The 17,504-nt window shown below is 36.8% G+C and overlaps 2 protein-coding genes across 5 annotated transcripts in view; one reads left to right on the top strand and one right to left on the bottom strand.

The window, feature by feature from the left end:
• The window catches only part of LOC117991472 (probable G-protein coupled receptor CG31760), a 74,958-nt gene extending 67,818 nt beyond the window's left edge, over nucleotides 1–7,140 (top strand). For all 4 annotated transcript variants that reach the window (XM_069504903.1, XM_069504904.1, XM_069504905.1 and 1 more), the window contains 8 exons: nucleotides 41–150; nucleotides 601–745; nucleotides 1,022–1,091; nucleotides 2,144–2,282; nucleotides 2,962–3,067; nucleotides 3,835–3,978; nucleotides 4,656–4,817; nucleotides 6,179–7,140. In XM_069504903.1, the coding sequence (XP_069361004.1) occupies nucleotides 41–150; nucleotides 601–745; nucleotides 1,022–1,091; nucleotides 2,144–2,282; nucleotides 2,962–3,067; nucleotides 3,835–3,978; nucleotides 4,656–4,817; nucleotides 6,179–6,208 (906 nt within the window). In that variant the 3' untranslated portion in view covers nucleotides 6,209–7,140. The remainder of the gene's footprint in view (nucleotides 1–40; nucleotides 151–600; nucleotides 746–1,021; nucleotides 1,092–2,143; nucleotides 2,283–2,961; nucleotides 3,068–3,834; nucleotides 3,979–4,655; nucleotides 4,818–6,178) is intronic.
• A 5,784-nt stretch (nucleotides 7,141–12,924) lies between these two features.
• LOC117991047 (protein MIS12 homolog) lies at nucleotides 12,925–13,731 on the bottom strand. Its single transcript, XM_034978591.2, has one exon. The coding sequence runs from the start codon at nucleotides 13,643–13,645 to the stop codon at nucleotides 13,028–13,030; it is 618 nt and encodes a 205-aa protein (XP_034834482.1). The 5' UTR covers nucleotides 13,646–13,731; the 3' UTR covers nucleotides 12,925–13,027.
• Between the last annotated feature and the right edge of the window lie 3,773 nt (nucleotides 13,732–17,504).

The following is a 17,504-nucleotide window of genomic DNA, read 5'->3' on the forward strand; positions in this document are numbered from 1 at the left end:
ACAGAACAGAAATGATAAAGCACATCCCGTTATTTTCCAGATGGCAGCTATATTTCCCGTATTGGACCGTTATTCCTGCATCGCCACGAAATGGACGCGGCACATGGGTTTTTGTATTACCTACACTGCTCTGCTTATGAAAACTTGGAGGTACGTAATTATGACAACAAAATTAAATAAATAAATTATTTCTTCAACAGTCCCAATTTATAGTAGGCACACTTAAGAACGTTCTATTGATAATCATGATTAGGTAAGTACCTTTAGGCCCTGGAATATAGAAATAAGACTTGATATTGGAGATTCCAAGAATAAGATGTCTATTAACACGTCAGGTTTCGAAATGTTTTGTCCAAGAAAAGTAGTTGTTGTAAGTAAGCCTAGCTCCACTTTTGTCTGTATTCCTTAATAAGTACCTACCTATACGCCTATAAAGATAGTTTATCGCTTTGGCGGATCACGATGAGAATTACTTACCTACTAATTGTCCTTCAAATACTAAATGCAAATTACAATATTAAAATCATAGATATCTCTAGTCTCTACTGCAAGTCTGTAACATATTATGAGAAATTATGCGTATCCATCAAATTATTCCAGGGTTTCACTCACGTACCGTGTCAAGTCAGCCCATAAACTAAAGCTGACAGACAAGCAGTTGCTGCAGTGGATGGCGCCTATCATCCTCATCATGCTGGTGTATCTTGGCACTTGGACACTGTCCGCACCACCTGACGCTGAAGTAGTGAGTCTAAACTATATATTTAGGAACAAAATATGTCAAGGTTTTCACTCACGTAACTATCGCATCGAGTCATCCGCCATGTTCAATAAACAGATCGTTATAATTTATTTCCACTGAAAATACAAACATAAAAGTCCCCATAAAGCCTCAATGAACCACGTCTAGCGGGCTCCTTGGCCATTTTCATCTCATTTATTTTCTAAACTCCATTTTACAAATACGTGTGTCGATTGCCAACCTACCCTCTTTTTATAATAATTTGTTTGTCACTTTCAGATCACAGACAACAAAGGGCTGAAGTTCAAACAGTGCACATACAACTGGTGGGACCATAGTTTAGCTATAGGCAAGTACTGAAATATTTATAGAGAAACTATGCATTTTTTGCGCCCGATCATTTCAGACTCGTTTTAGCTAATGTTGGGACTGCGTTCACTCTGCATCTCCACCGCACGTTTTTCGTACGATAAATCTAAATACGTAGAAGCGCATACATTGAGTTAATAGATATATAGAGCCACACACATATTATTGTAAAAGACGTACACGGTTTTTACCGTGTGAACGGTTCTATATCTACTCAGTGTATGCGCCACTACACACCTAGGTAGTCAGTAAGATTTAGCATATAAAATCGTGCGGTTGCTAATGCCGTATGAATGGGCTTTGACGGGAAAAATAGTTAAACAATAGACGCCTTTTCCGCTCAACGAAAGCCAAAACTTTATACGCAAGTTTTAGCTTTCCTTCACAAATCACATCGCACCTTAGATGATATCCAACTCGTTTCAACTTTCAACTTACATGGCACAAGCTTCTTTCAGAGATAACTTTAGTCTGATTTTAGTGCCAAACGAATTCAAACTCAAAATTTATTTATTTCAATGTGATAACTTACTAGACTATCTTGGGCAACTAATTGCTCAGCTCAGCCGGTTGGTTCTATGCAACTTTGTCACTAAGGAATTCATCGATTAAAATAATAGCCTCCACTTAATAAGTGTTTCAATTTTTCCGAAATTCCGAATATTTGAATTCTTTGAGTGAAAAATCCGTACTGGGAGATCCGTAGGAGAACTAGAGTAACTGACTAGCTCAACGGGTTGCGAAGCTTAAGTGGCAATGGGCAGGCCGCAGGGCACATCGTTAGTAAAACCGATAGACGTTGGGGTCCCAAGGTGCTAGAATGGCGAACTCGCACCGGAAGACGCAGTGTTGGAAGACCCCCCACTAGGTGGACGGACGACATCAGACGAGTCGCAGGGAGCTGCTGGATTCAGGCGGCGCAAGACCGTGGCATGTGGAAGTCCCTACAAGAGACCTATGTCCAGCAGTGGACGTCTATCAGTTGATGATGATGATGATGATGATTTGAAAAACTATTCATATTACTTGCAGGAGAGATCCTGTTCTTATTATGGGGCGTCAGAGTGTGCTACCGAGTGAGGCACGCCGAAAGCCTCTACAACGAAGCGAGGCTTATCTCCATCGCGATATACAACATATTCACTGTCAATTCACTGATGATTGCCTTTCAGTAAGTATGTTCCTATCCCACACAAATTAGTCCAGTAAATAGAGCATTTTAACCTCGCACTACATTTCCGATCCAATTTTTTTTTTTTTAGGTTAAGGGTCACTGTGGTAAAAGGGTAAAATGACAAAATGCTGACAGATCCAGGTGGAGCTTCGATCGCAATCTTAAAGGAAAGTTTTTGGCTGATATCTCGAAAACTATCTACTTTTGGGCAAAAATTAAATAGACTATTATTGTAGAAAATAAAATTTCGCATCTTTTGTTTCTTGTAAGCTTTTTTGTAAAACTTACCGTTTACGATTTATGGCCGATTTAATGAACCGGTTTTTCCAATATTTTAAAGTTATCGGCCGAAATAGAAAAACAATAAACAAAAAACAGGCCGAAGTAGGAGTAAGTGACCCTTATCCTAAAAAAAAAGAAATTGAATCGGAAATTTAGTGCGAGGTTGACCAAAAAAAAAACGGCTTTAGTTACTGTACTAAAATGTTCTTCGTATTACAAAATTGTCTAGTGGTGTACCGTGTACCTTTCGCTTGCTTGAGACCATCGATGCTTGAGACGGTCCGTTCGGTATATTATGTCAGTTAAATAAATCTAAATAAATAAATAAAAAATCTAAACTTAAATAACGGCGATTATTAAGAAGGTTTTAATAGATTCCGTTAATTTATTTCAGCTTACTTATCCTTCCACGAGCTGGCCCTGATATAAAATATCTACTCGGCTTCATCAGAACACAGTTATCCACATCCACTACAGTGTTGCTTGTGTTTCTACCAAAGGTAAGATTTATGGTGGCAAGTCTAGCTGGTAGGCTTATTTTTGACTTAAAGACTAGCGCTTGGCTGCAATCAGACCTGCTGGCAAGTGATGATGCAGCTTAGATGGCGCGATTGCCCAGAAGTTGCCTATTCAATCTAACTTTATATTTTTCCAATATAAACTTTTCGAATGATAAATAGAAAAACTTGACAGCTCCTGTCAAAATGCCCGTATTTATACAAATTTACGCCATCTAAAATGAATGATATCAAAGGAGTCCAGTATCAACTTAATTAAACTACCTTCAATAAATAAATAATCTTACCTATATCATTTCTCAAAATTCAAATCAATTTTTAACAATAACCTGACAAATTGTTATGTAATAAAAACAATCGAATAATTCGATTGTTTTACATGAATCGCCGATCGTTAACCGAGGACTCTCCGTCACTTGCTCCATAAAAACGTAGTGTGGTTCACATAATATAATTTTGAAGACACATTCTACAAACTAATACCTATCTATATAATACGTCTGTGGTTTTCCAGATTTTTCCAGGTTTTCCGGGTTTAAAGATTTGTATGTAAATTCTTGGGGCCGTGTAATGAAAATGAATATTTTAAAGAAAATCTGTTATTCCGCGGAAATAGATATTAGTTCCTAGAACGTATCCATTGAGTTTAATTGGTTAGTATTCAAAATGAGAGCCAAATTACGTTTGTATGGAGCGTGTGACGGAGAGACCTCTCTTCAGTCTTAAGTATAATCCGTTACTTGTTATAGGTTCTGCGCGTGGTGCGCGGTACGGGCGACACGTGGGACAGTAGGGCGCGTGCGCGCGGCGTTCCCGCGTCCTCTTCCCTAAATGGAATCGGTCTAGTGCCTGATGAGCCGCCTGACCTCTACCAGGAGAATGAGGAGCTTAAGGTAAGAGCACTAGCGAACAGCCTCGCCAAGATGACGTGCGCCCCACCCGAATATCCTTTCGGCCATGCCTCGAGGCTTGCACCCCTGTTTGGCCGTCCCGACCAATCGGAGAAAACCCGTATTACTACTAGCGAACAAAGAGCGAACTGTGAAGAGGCCATACCTGCCTACCTAAAGCGCCGGTTACAGGTTCAGCAAAACAAACTCCTGCTCAGGATTGTAGAAATTCCAAGGTGTTAACGTCAAAAGTGACTTCTAAGATCAGAAATTGTCTGTCAGAAAATTCACACACTCGCCGGAAGGCGAATGCCCATACAATGACGTCACAAACCTATCAGAATTTTTCCAGATCAGTCCGCTTCTGATGTTCGCAGTGTGTGCGACAGAAAGTTTTCTAACAAGCCACACTCCGCGAAGTGCGAAAGATTGTATGTTACCTTTTCACGGCCCGACTGTGTAACCGATTTGGATGAAAGTAGGTATAACATAATAGCTTGCATCCTTCTCCGAGATGCATAGGCTACTTTTTATTTAAAAAAATCAAAGAGTTCCCATTCCCACGGTTTTTAAAAAAACGAAGCAATCGAAACGAAGCAATCGGCGAGCTTTGTACAAATTCCACGTACCTCGTAAAAGTTTAAGGAAATAAATGTTAAAGCATATTTTTCTCACTGTAGGAAGAAGTGCAGAAGCTAGCAGCTCAAATAGAGTTCATGAAGATTGTGCAGATGGAGATGCACAACCGTCACCTGCGGCCGCGACCCGGCGGCTACTTCACCACCAGCGGCAACGGGCCCGCGAGTCCCATGCATGGAAAGACTTTTAACCTTTCACAAACTGTGAGTGCCTTATAGGAGTTCATGAAGATAATGCAGATGGAGATGCACAACCGTCGCCTGCGGCCGCGACCCGGCTGCTACTTCACCACCAGCGGCAACGGGCCCGCGAGTCCCATGCACAGAAAGACTTTTAACCTTTCACAAACTGTAAGTGCCTTATAGGAGTTCATGAAGATAGTGCTGATGGAGATGCACAACCGTCACCTGCGGCCGCGACCCGGCTGCTACTTCACCACCAGCGGCAACGGGGCCGCGAGTCCCATGCACGGAAAGACTTTTAACCTTTCACAAACTGTAAGTGCCTTATAGGAGTTCATGAAGATAGTGCAGATGGAGATGCACAACCGTCACCTGCGGCCGCGACCCGGCTGCTACTTCACCACCAGCGGCAACGGGGCCGCGAGTCCCATGCACGGAAAGACCTAACCTTTCACAAACTGTGAGTGCCTTATAGGAGTTCATGAAGATAGTGCAGATGGAGATGCACAACCGTCACCTGCGGCCGCGACCCGGCGGCTACTTCACCACCAGCGGCAACGGGGCCGCGAGTCCCATGCACGGAAAGACCTAACCTTTCACAAACTGTGAGTGCCTTATAGGAGTTCATGAAGATAGTGCAGATGGAGATGCACAACCGTCACCTGCGGCCGCGACCCGGCTGCTACTTCACCACCAGCGGCAACGGGGCCGCGAGTCCCATGCACGGAAAGACCTAACCTTTCACAAACTGTGAGTGCCTTATAGGAGTTCATGAAGATAGTGCAGATGGAGATGCACAACCGTCACCTGCGGCCGCGACCCGGCTGCTACTTCACCACCAGCGGCAACGGGCCCGCGAGCCCCATGCACGGAAAGAATTTTAACCTTTCACAAACTGTAAGTGCCTTATAGGAGTTCATGAAGATAGTGCAGATGGAGATGCACAACCGTCACCTACGGCCGCGGCCCGGCAACTACTTGTTCTAGACTTTGAGCTCGCTTAATTTGAGTAAGCTCCGTTTTTTTTAATCCAAGTAAAAATTAGTTGGGGTTACTAATTTTCTGCAGTCTTTTTGGAACAAAAAAACCGGCCAAGTGCGAGTCAGACTCGCGTACCGAGGGTTCCGCACTCGGGTATTTTTTCGATGTTTTGCACGAGAAATCAAAAACTATTATGCATAAACATAAACAAAAATATATGTGCATGCCAAATTTCAGCCTGATCCGTCCAGTAGTTTCAAGCTGTGCGTTGACAGATCAGTCAGTCAGTTTTTCGCTTTTTCTTTTTAACCGACTTTTTCTTTATTATACATTATACATAGATCTTTTTTTATATTATATTATACATAGATAAAAATAACCTTAATTATTTATCATTACAGGAAAGCACAGAATGCTCAGGGCCTGTGTGACTGGTGGCTCTCAGCTACAGCGGCTGGCAGTGGCCGGGCCCGGTGGGGAAGCGCGTCGTCACCACCATCGACTCGCGTTCGCCCTCCTTCGTGTGACGCGGCGCTTTAGTTTAGTTAGCATAAGTTACCTTATTTATACAGGCTATAGGACTGATTTTCCATCATAGATGTGCTGAGATGTGGGAGAAACTATATACTCTATCCCGGAAAGAAGGTAGTATAGCCATAGCGCTCTCTAACGCAACTATGTTTTCTAATTGAATTTCGAATGTTTTTTGGTAAACATTTTCGAATTGAATTTCGAATGTTTTTTGAAAACGTGTTTGTGAATGGTTGAGATTTTTGCCTCTATCGTTTGTATGGGGTTACGTAACAGAGAGAGCGCTATACTAACTTCTTTCCGCGGATAGATATAACAGCGTCTTTGAAGTCTATCTACAAAATCAAATCTACCTAAATATATAAAAAAAAGGTGACTGGTCAGTCACCTTTTCCAGACTTAGACTGACTGACTGACTGATCTATCAACGCACAGCTGTCTACTAAACGGATCGGGCTGAAATTTGGCATGCAGATAGGATAGCTATTATGACATAGGCATCCGCTAAGAAAGGATTTTTAAAATTTCAATCCCTAAGGGGATGAAATAGCGGTTTGAAATTTGTGTAGTCCACGCGGACGAAGTCGCGAGCGTAAGCTAGTTATAGTTATACTATATAATTATTGGATTTTAAATTATATATCTACTTGAAAAGAAGGGTGCTCTTAACATAGGACGACCGGTTGATAGTTCTGACGGAATGCTGTTATAGGATCTAGAATATTCGGTGATTCAGAAGCCACCAAAAACACCCATTAAGTATGCACCTAGTCTTAAACGTACAGTGCGACAAAGCTCTTTTGGCGCGTGGCGAAAATCGGAACTAACGTTGCCGTCAATGTGGCTAATTCCGTTGTACACAATCTCTAAACTAAACTAAAATGGCACGTCTAAATCTATTGCTATCCCTTTCATAATGTTGCTTTCGGAAAAGGATAGCATTAGATTTAGACCTGTTAATTTAGTTTAGTTTAGAGATTGTGTACTAGAGAATCGGCCCCAGTATCCCATTTGTTCTTGTTTGAATAGTCTAAGCCTTTGTTCTCCAACAGCGCCCCCCTGTCAATGTCATTCAAGTGCCAAAAGAGCCTTGTCGGACTGTATTTAAAATATAAAAATTCTGAAAAAGTAGGGAAATACCGAGAAATATTATGGTTCAGGAAAATGTTGAGTTTACAAATTTGTATTAAATTCCTTCCGATATATTGTGTACGGTAATATAATAAATATTGTACGTCGGCTTTTGGAAAGAGACAACGGTTTCGTATCTGTCATTGAGACCGACAAAACGTTACATAGATAGGTATGAGTGGCAAAGACAACGCTCTCTACGAAACCGAAATCCTTTTCTAAAGGTCGATGTACAATATTTTCTACCGGTAACTGTCTATAATACGCAGATATTTAATTTTATTTACCACATCCTACACTGAGGTTCTTCGTTAAAAGTAAATTATGGTGCCAGCAAATAATTTATATCGTAGGTTTTTATGTCCTGCTATTTTACTGAAAGCTTTTAGAGTGGTTGTGAGTCGCAACCAACTAACTTCTATACAGTTACGGATATAGTTGTGAATATAGTGAAAAAATAATTTCGTCAAAAACGAAAGTCTGGACATGTAGTATTAAAGCTATTGTTACATTTATGGCATTCAATAGTTTATAAAAATAGGTTTTAGATGTTGAATAGATAATAATTAACACATACCTATAGTCCGCGACAGGTCTAGATAGCAATCGGGGTATGTGGCAGGGGGACGGACGCCCCGCAAACCCGCACGTCACCCGCACTGGGTTAGCGCGGGGGGCTATGCGGGTATGCGGTTGCGGGGCGTTCCCTTCCCGATTGCCATTTCGACCCGTCCCGTATTATACACTACTTACCATTCCATAGTTCAGAACTTAAGTCTGAAACCTATTTGTGTATAACTTATACTCATTCTAGTCAATAGTGCTTTAGATAGATAGAGATATATGCCGTTTAAAATTATATTTAAGTATTAAAGTAATCTCATATAGTCTTTTGTGTTAAATTATTATTTAAGTATAAACTTTTATGGGTATTAAACAATAAACATACCTAGTGGATATTAAAATATTCCAAATAAAAACAGTGGTTATAATATTATAAGAAGATAAAAACAAAAGATAACATAAAAAATTAAAAATATGGGTTAAGTCAACTATAGTGGAGTCAATGAAGCCTTTTCGTCGGAAGTCCTCAGAAACAGCTCCGATTGTTATGATCTTTTTTTTTAATTTTAATTTTTTATATATCATATTATTTTTACCATAAATGTATGATATTTATACATGACGTCCAGTAAAACATTACGGTCTCTTTGAGAGGTAGTAGAGGAGGTCAAATGCTATTTACATTTAAAGACTAAATTTTAGTGCACACTACAAATTTAAACAATAGACTCGCGGCTGGCAGAAAAAGTTACGAGGTTTGACAGCTCTAAATTAAATTTAAAACTGTTAAACTATGTCTGTCCTTTTCATATTACATCAGTAAGAAGAGGATATGAATACTCTAAAGTTTAGGTCTGCTCAGAATCAGTACCTTTGACTCCACTATACCTACAGGTAATATTATTACCTAGCTAAGAATCCTTATTCTTTAAAAAGGTAAAGATTCGAATTATTTAATTAATGATAGTATGTAGATTTGAGAGAGTAAATCATATCAAACCGATTTCTTAAACATTTACATTTTTACTACTTAATATTATTTTTACTGTTTCAAGATATTATTTTGAATACGAATGATTAAACTAAACAAGAAAGTGTAATATTAGATATAAAAATATTTTGTAGAAGATAAGTACCGAAAAATAAATATGTGTCATTATTTTTATAATAAATTCCGTAAAAGCGTAAATTTTAAATTCAATTAGGTAATAGAGCATGTCATCTAAGTATAGAAAAGGAAAAGGTGACTGACTGACTGACTGACTGACTGATCTATCAACGCACAGCTCAAACTACTAGACGGATCGGACTGAAATTTGGCATGCAGATAGCTATTATGACGTAGGCATCAGCTAAGAAAGGATTTTTGAAAATTCAACCCCTAAGGTTGTGGAATAGGGGTTTGAAATTCGTGTAGTCCACGCAGACGAAGTCGCGAGCATAAGCTAGTAATAAATATATCTCGAACAAAGGACTCAAATCCGAGGCTCTAGCCTCGGATAGTTAAAAATGCACATTGTCAATACTTTGGAATTTAGTCAGGATTTTGGAACTTAACAGCTAAATATTTCATATTTTTTAAATAAAATAAATATCCTTCCTTACCTACTAACTATTTTGTTTAACTATGTTCAGAGATTTTATTTTAAGATTAATGTGAAATAATTAATAAGAATATTACATACAATTATTGATATCATTATTTAGTAAAATGTGTACAACACTCAAACAACAAAAAGTAGTGCTGTCCTTTTCAATGTTTTCAACTCATGAGTATTAGTAGTATGGAATAACTAATGACTTTCTGAACAAATCTCAACCTTGTGGTGTCAACCAACATATTTAGTGTAGGTAATCCTCTTAGATCTCACACCATATTGAGAACATTGTCCAAAATAATTTTATTTAAATATGTAACTACCAACATAAATACTTTTAATGTTAAGTATATTATATATAATATACCTATGGTTTTTTAAATTAAATACACTTGTTATAATTATATTAGGGTACATTATATTATAAATATTTAATGAGTGTTCATGTTTGAACAGACAATAAAATTACACAATTGTTATGTTTTAATTATAAAGGCATTATTAGAGTATATTATGTTTTATGAAATATATTTAATTTTTACTTCATATATTTTATAAAAAGCTACCTATTCTTACTAAAGAAATAATATTGTTACCACATTATATTTTATATGTAGACATTACTTAATAAATTGTAAATGAAAAATCACAAAGCATGAATTCTAAAGAGTTGTAAATAAAAATTAGATGTTAGCTTTTGTTTATTTCATCTGTGCCAGTGATAGGTCAAAGATTTAAGTCGTTAGATTTGCCCTCGCTTTAGGTTATCTTGTAAAATGTATCCAGAGTTATTAAGCTTATTTCAATCTACGGGATATAACTTATATTATAGTCAGGTGATCTTGTTGTTCCCAACATTCATACCCATTGGTACAAATGTTGGGAACGCAAATATTGACAGGAATATGATATTATAATTTATATCCCGCAGTTTGAAATAAGCTTTAGAATCAACTACTTGACTTAAGAGATAGTAAGTGTTAGCTTTCGGCGAGTTTCGGGCGAAATTAATAATCAATACTATTTTTGATCTGTCGATAAGTTACTTACCAACATCGTTTTTTGTCAATAAATTTATGGTCTTTTCCTACAAATATCAATTTTGCTAAGTAACTTATCTACAGATTATATATAGTAGAGATTGATTATTATTTCCAGCCATTCTGAGATCAGAAAAAGACATCACATTAATCTCTAGTAGTGTTCAGTTGCCAAAACATAAATAAGGTGCCATAGTTTTTCGTGTTAGGGCATACTTATGTCGGTGTCAAATCTTTGTGATAAAATTATTTTTAGCACAGCTTTTAGTAATTTAAAAAATATTTTCTGTGAAATACTCAGTGTTTAGTAATTACCACAATCTATTTAAATTATTCTGAATGTGTAGTTTTAAACCTTCAATAAACATTGGTATATACGTATTATAATAATTTGATCTCAGGAATACCTAGCTGTTTAGGTACTACTTTACTAGTAGGTACTAGGTTTATTTGGCATTAATGTTAAAAAAAATCACTTATGTAAGTAGGTATATTATTACGTTTATAATTTTAAAACTTTATTTTTGTTGCTTTATCAGCACAATTAATTATGTATTGTTCAATTAATGTGTCTGTTACTCGATGTATTAAGAATTTTGGCTAAGCCAAGCTCATTGATTCCAAAAAGATGTATGTAGTTTAAGTCTAAATGTGATATCAAGTAATGATTAGTTATAGGTATTATAGTTTTACTTAATTGTAATAATTATAGTTATTACTGTCTAGTTTTAAAAAATCTTAATGTTTAAATGTGTATAGAGTTTAAGATTTGTTGTGCCAAGATTTTGATCCAATCTTTTATGTAAGTATTACTAACCATCGTTAAATGTGTACCCATATATTATTATATGTAATGTATGCTCTGTTTCAAAATAAATTTTTTACTTATATATTTTAAATAATATTGTCATCAGTACTACTACTATGACAAGGAATAAGTAAGCATATATAGAACTAAAAATGCTTAGTACGAGAACGCATTTCTTAGATATATTTTATACAGTAAAAAAAACCGGCCAAGTTTGAGTCAGACTTGTTGCACCGAGAGTTCCTTACTACAGTCGTATTTTTTCGACATTTTGCACAATAAATCAAAAACTATTATGCTTCCTTTTTTCCTTTTGAGGTACGGAACCCTAAAAATTTAATTCCTTTGCAACTATAGACAACAACATTGATTTTGTCCCATATAACACTATGCAAGTCCTAATAAAAGCACACTTGATATCATTTTACTTAATTACTTATACAAAAAAAAAATATGTAGGTACTCTTAATTTATACACCAGTAGCTTATACCAAATCCCCTATTTCTTCAAAAAATTGTCATTATTGAAACAGACCATACTATGCAATTAATAAAAGTTGGTACAACCACATTGATGTGACAAGTATAACATTGTTGTTTCCAATATTTGGTTATAGAAAAAAAATATTCTGTAAGTTGTGTTTTTACAATAAAAGAATAAGTGTTGTAGCATGTTTTATTTGATACCTTTAGTTTATAATGGGGCCGATTCTCTTATACACAATCTCTTAACTAAACTAAATTAACAGGTCTAAATCTAGTACTATCCTTTTCCGCAAGCAACATTATAAAAGAGATAGCAATAGATTTAGATGTGTCATTTTAGTTTAGTTTAGAGATTGTGTTCAACGGAATTAGCCACAATATTTACTTGAGTAAAAAGGCTTACAGACTAAGTAAAGCATTAAACACCATGTTCATTAAATAATCATCTTCAACCCATTGCCGGCGCACTAGGGAGCACGGGTCAGAATAAAAAGGTTTGACCATAGATCACGATGCTTATAAAACTTTCAAAAAAAGGAAACATAATTTTCACTTTAAGCATTACAGTGGACTTTTGAAATCTACTTATATAATCTAACAAATTAATAATTTCCAATCCACTATGTATGTTTACCACTTGCTTTAACAGTGAAGGAAAGTATTGTGTTTGTGAGGAAACCTGCATGCTTGAAAGTTCTGCATAATGCTCTCAAAGATGAGTTGAAGATTGCCAATCCACACTTGGCCAGCATGGTCAACTATGGCCAAACCCTTCTCATTCTGAAAGGAGGGGCATACTCAGTAGTGAGACAGTGAAGGGTTGCTGATGATGATGCTGATATATGTATTATATTATGTAGATATTAAAACTTCAAGTTTGCCATACAAGTCCTAGGGCTCTAGATAGAGATGTAAAGCTAGAAGTGATATTTATCTACGAAGCATGCAAGTGTATTAGAAGCCTAGTAATACAATATATAAGGACCAAGTTCCAATAAAAACTAATATATTTACTTAATGTACTTAATATATTATGAAACAGAGAGCTTTACAATAATTCTACACACACAATATAGCATTCATAATCTTATCTTAATCATCTAAAATATCATCATCACACTCCTGTTTAAATGGCATACTAGCACTCAGAAACTGAAGTTCATTCAACAGATTCTTAACATTTCCATTTCCTTCTAGTTTCTTTTGCAGTACATCAAGTCCCTCCATGTCTTTTTTGGCTACTTCACATACCTTTTCAACTGATGTCAGCTCCTCTTCCTCAGCCGTTAATAAAGCTGCCATTAGTGCATTCTGTTCAACCCTCCTTTGTAAACTACGGACTTCCCTCTGCAACTCTTCAAAATCCTCATCAGTTGTCTGTTCAAGTTGAATCTCATCTTCAGGTAATAACACGTTACGAGGTACTTGCAACATAAGCGTAATTTCTTCATCTATTTTATCCAGACAGGGTCCTGCCCTCTCACAGTACATGCGCACAAGTTTCTCACATGCTTCTGTTAAAGCAACGTTATCTTCGTCGGTTAATTTCACGGATTTTTTAAGAAAAGACTCCATTTCTTTAACGCCAGACTGAATTTTCTGTTCGACCATTTGACGCACTGCTATCTTGAACCGTTGGGCGCCGAAGCCGAAATGCTGTGTTTCATACTCCTCGTCGGTTCCACCAGTCCAAGGTTCTGTTTTAATCATTTTTGTAATACTTCTTATAACTTGGATGGGTGTTTGTATATGAAATAAATAAACTTTTAAAAATCAAACATGAATTTAACTGACAAATGGTTGTCAACGGTCAAACATGACAGTTGACAGTCTTGACACCACTATGCAGTGTTTCCATTAATAATTTTGGTTTCACCTTAAAATACCCTGTTTTAGGTGATAATAATATTATTAAGTAAGTATTATAAAGAACATTTTACGATTTTTAATATTATTTCACGATGAATAGGCCAGTAAATAGAGCATTTAACCTCACACTAAATTTCCGATTTTAGGTTAAGGGTCACTTACTGACCATAAAATCACAAAGTGCTGACAGATCCAGGTGGAACTTCGATCGCAATCTTGAAGGAAAGTTTTTGGCCGATATCTCGGAAACTATCCTCTTTCTGTTTATGAATATGTTTCGCCCTATTTTAGGCATTCACCCTAAAATAGGGCGAAATCCCTAAAAGTGGAAATACTACTATGTTACTGTCAAGCACAGACCAATAACATAAGTGTCAAATTATACTTAATAGTTTTATAGTAAAGTCATATATATAAAAGTAAACTGAATTTACGGCTCTGAGTTCTAGCTCTAGCCAATTGGCTACTTGACACTTTTTTTAAGTTGGTCTTAAATGGTTAATATTTGTCCTATTATATCAAAAAAATTAACACTATATTTTTTTGCGCCCTAAAAACCGTAAAACTTTAATTTAAAAATATATTTTTCTTAGACAGGTAAAAACACTGTCGGCCATGTTTGGCCGATAGATTATCTGTGCTCTGACGTCATGCATTTGTAAACAACAGCATAACCTCCCAAAGTTTAATAAACATGACTTCTATACTAGTTTACATGAAAAATATAGTAATTATCGTTATTGTATCATCCAAGAATGTAAAAAACGCATCGATAAAGACCACAGGAAAGTTGTGAATTAGAGTGCCCAGTGAAATAAATATACGTAACACGCAAAGACTTGCTTAAAGGGATCCTATATGACTAACGACTTCAACCCAAATTTATTTTTGCAAAGATCACTTTGTTGTAAGTCTAACTTAATAACTTATTCAATTTATAACGAGAAAACGATATTTTTTTACGTTTACTATGAGTTTTTAGAAATATATAAAAACTAGCTTATGCTCGTGACTTCGCCCGCGTGGACTTCATAAATTTCAAACCTCCATTTAACCCACTCAGGGGTGGAATTTCAAAAAATCCTTTCCTAGTGGATACCTTCTCTTTACCTACCTACAAAGAACACACCCACCAAATTTCATGTATCTAGGACCAGCTGTTTAGATGTTTAGGCTGTGCGTTGATATATAAGTTAGTCAGGACTCTAAATTTTATATATATGGATACTACGTTAGTCCCCGCGTGACATAGGGATGACATTTCTTTGTTTACATATTTACACTTTGTCACATCATGGCTGACAGCGTTTTCTGCGTTTCAAATAAAAATAAAAATTGTATTTTTTTAAATTGGATTTATATATCCATCCTGCGTTTTTAATAATTGTTATTGATATATTTCGTTGTCTTAAGCAAAATACTATAATAAATAATCATTTATTGGACGAAATTAGATATGAGTCAAGTAGCCTATTATAATAATATCTTAGTGTCAAACACAAATGGTACTGCGCCTGTAGTGGTGAATTTGCTAAGCTATTTTAATAGACTCCGTTCTCCGTTGTAACTCGTGATAATAATTATTATGCATCATAATTGCTGGTGTTACACTATCAAATACCATATCATAATCCAGATTCCAAGTATCGTGATATTATTATCGTGGCTGTACAGTGGGCGATTTAAAACGTATATATACAGTGCCCGGCAAATAACTTCAGTATTGACGCAATTAGATGGCGAATGGCGGGTGGACGCAATTGGTTGATCAGTCGGCACGGATGCACGCGATTGGTTGATAAGTCGACTTTCGCCAACTTTCTCCCACTACGCTGCTTCTGGTCCAAATTGTTGCCGGGCACTATACCTAGTTATTGAATCGATACCTATACTGCGTCAATACCTATATCTAACATCCAATCGGCCTAAACTAAAACTAAAACTATATACAGGGTGGCCGGGCATGTGACGTCTAAAAGAAAAATTTGAATACCTTATATTAAGGGGTATCCAAATCACCCCCATGTATGTTCAGCAATTTTCAATAGTTTAGGAGATATGAATTTTTTAATGATTTTCATCCGTCAATGGTTTTTATTTTAGCATAAGGTATTCAAATTTTTCTTTTAGACGTCACATCCCCGGCCATCCTGTATATAGGTACACTTTGTCAAAAATCGTTGCGAATCGGTATCGAAAGGAGTTGATTTTCATCGCAACTCGCAAGGTACTTACTAGAACGGCATATCGGTCATAATAATATAGTAGACCATAGCTGTTGTCGGGCCTTGGATGAACGATTCCCATACTGACGATATCACGTTGAAGCGCTTGTACCCACGCCCCCTGGATCGCGGATTTCAAGATCATATTTTTGAAATCCGTCGATATTATCGCGATACCATCAAACACCATCAATATTTGGATCGCGATACAGCGGATCGCGTGATACCACAGCAGATAACTGATAGGTCAACTCATAGGCGTGGGCGTAGACTGCCCCGTTGAAAAATGTTTCTAAAGTACCTATAAATACCTACTCGTAAATAAAATTTTTGGGAGCTATGTCCAAATTTTTTTTTTTTTTTTTGTATTTTTTAAATGTATTTATTATTTAACCCACGATTCATAAAATATAATCTCAATAGGTATTTAAAAGGAAAAGGTGACTGACTAACTGATCTATCAACGCACAGCTCAAACTACTGGACGGATCGGGCTGAAATTGCTGAAATTTGACATGTAGGTAGATAGCTATTATGACGTAGACATCCGCTACGAAAGGATTTTTGATAATTTAACCCCTAAGGGGGTAGGTATAGGGGTTTGAAGTTTGTGTAGTCCACGCGAACGAAGTCGCGGGCATAAGCTAGTTTTACTATTACGTATATGGTATTTTTTAGGGTTCCGTACCTCGAAAGGAAAAACGGAACCCTTATAGGATCACTTTGTTGTCTGTCTGTCTGTATGTGCGTCTGTCCGTCTGTCTGTCAAGAAACCTACAGGGTACTTCCCGTTGACCTAGAATAATGAAATTTGGCAGGTAGGCAGATCTTATAGCTGACATTTGGGAAAAAATCTGAAAACCGTGAATTTAGGGTTATCACACAAAAAAAATTAAATTGTGGTCATGAACTAATAATTAGTATTTTCAACTTTAGAAGTGAGATAACTATATCAAGTGCGGTATCATATGAAAGTTCTTCACCTGTACATTCTAAAACAGATTTTTATTTATTTTTATGCATCATAGTTTTTTAACTATAGTGCAAAATGTCGAAAAAAATACGACCGTAGTACGGAACCCTCATTGCGCGAGCCTGACTCGCACTTGGCTGGTTTTTATTTATTTAAATATGTCCAGACTTGCTGATATCAATAATATTATCTTCTTTTGAATTTCTATCCTTCTCTTCTAAGTTTTGTGTGCGCCTGAGGCGCGTGTGGTAACTGGTATGGTAAGTGGTTGGAGCGTTGTGGTGCGAGTGTAAAGCATTTGTGGAGCGGGTTTGGAGTGCGCGTGGAGCGTGTGTGGAGTGAGTGTTGCGTGTATGTGGCGATTGAGTGAAGCGTGTGATGCACGTAGGTAGTGCGTGCGTGGTACGTGTGTTGTGCGTGGTATGTGTGTTGTGCGTAAGGTGTCAGTGGAGCCAGTGTGGAGCGTAACTGGGAGAGTATGTGAGGTGTGTTTTAGGCATCT

This window comes from Maniola hyperantus, chromosome 19 (genome assembly GCF_902806685.2).
Source record: "Maniola hyperantus chromosome 19, iAphHyp1.2, whole genome shotgun sequence".
NCBI classification, from domain to species: Eukaryota; Metazoa; Arthropoda; class Insecta; order Lepidoptera; family Nymphalidae; genus Maniola; species Maniola hyperantus.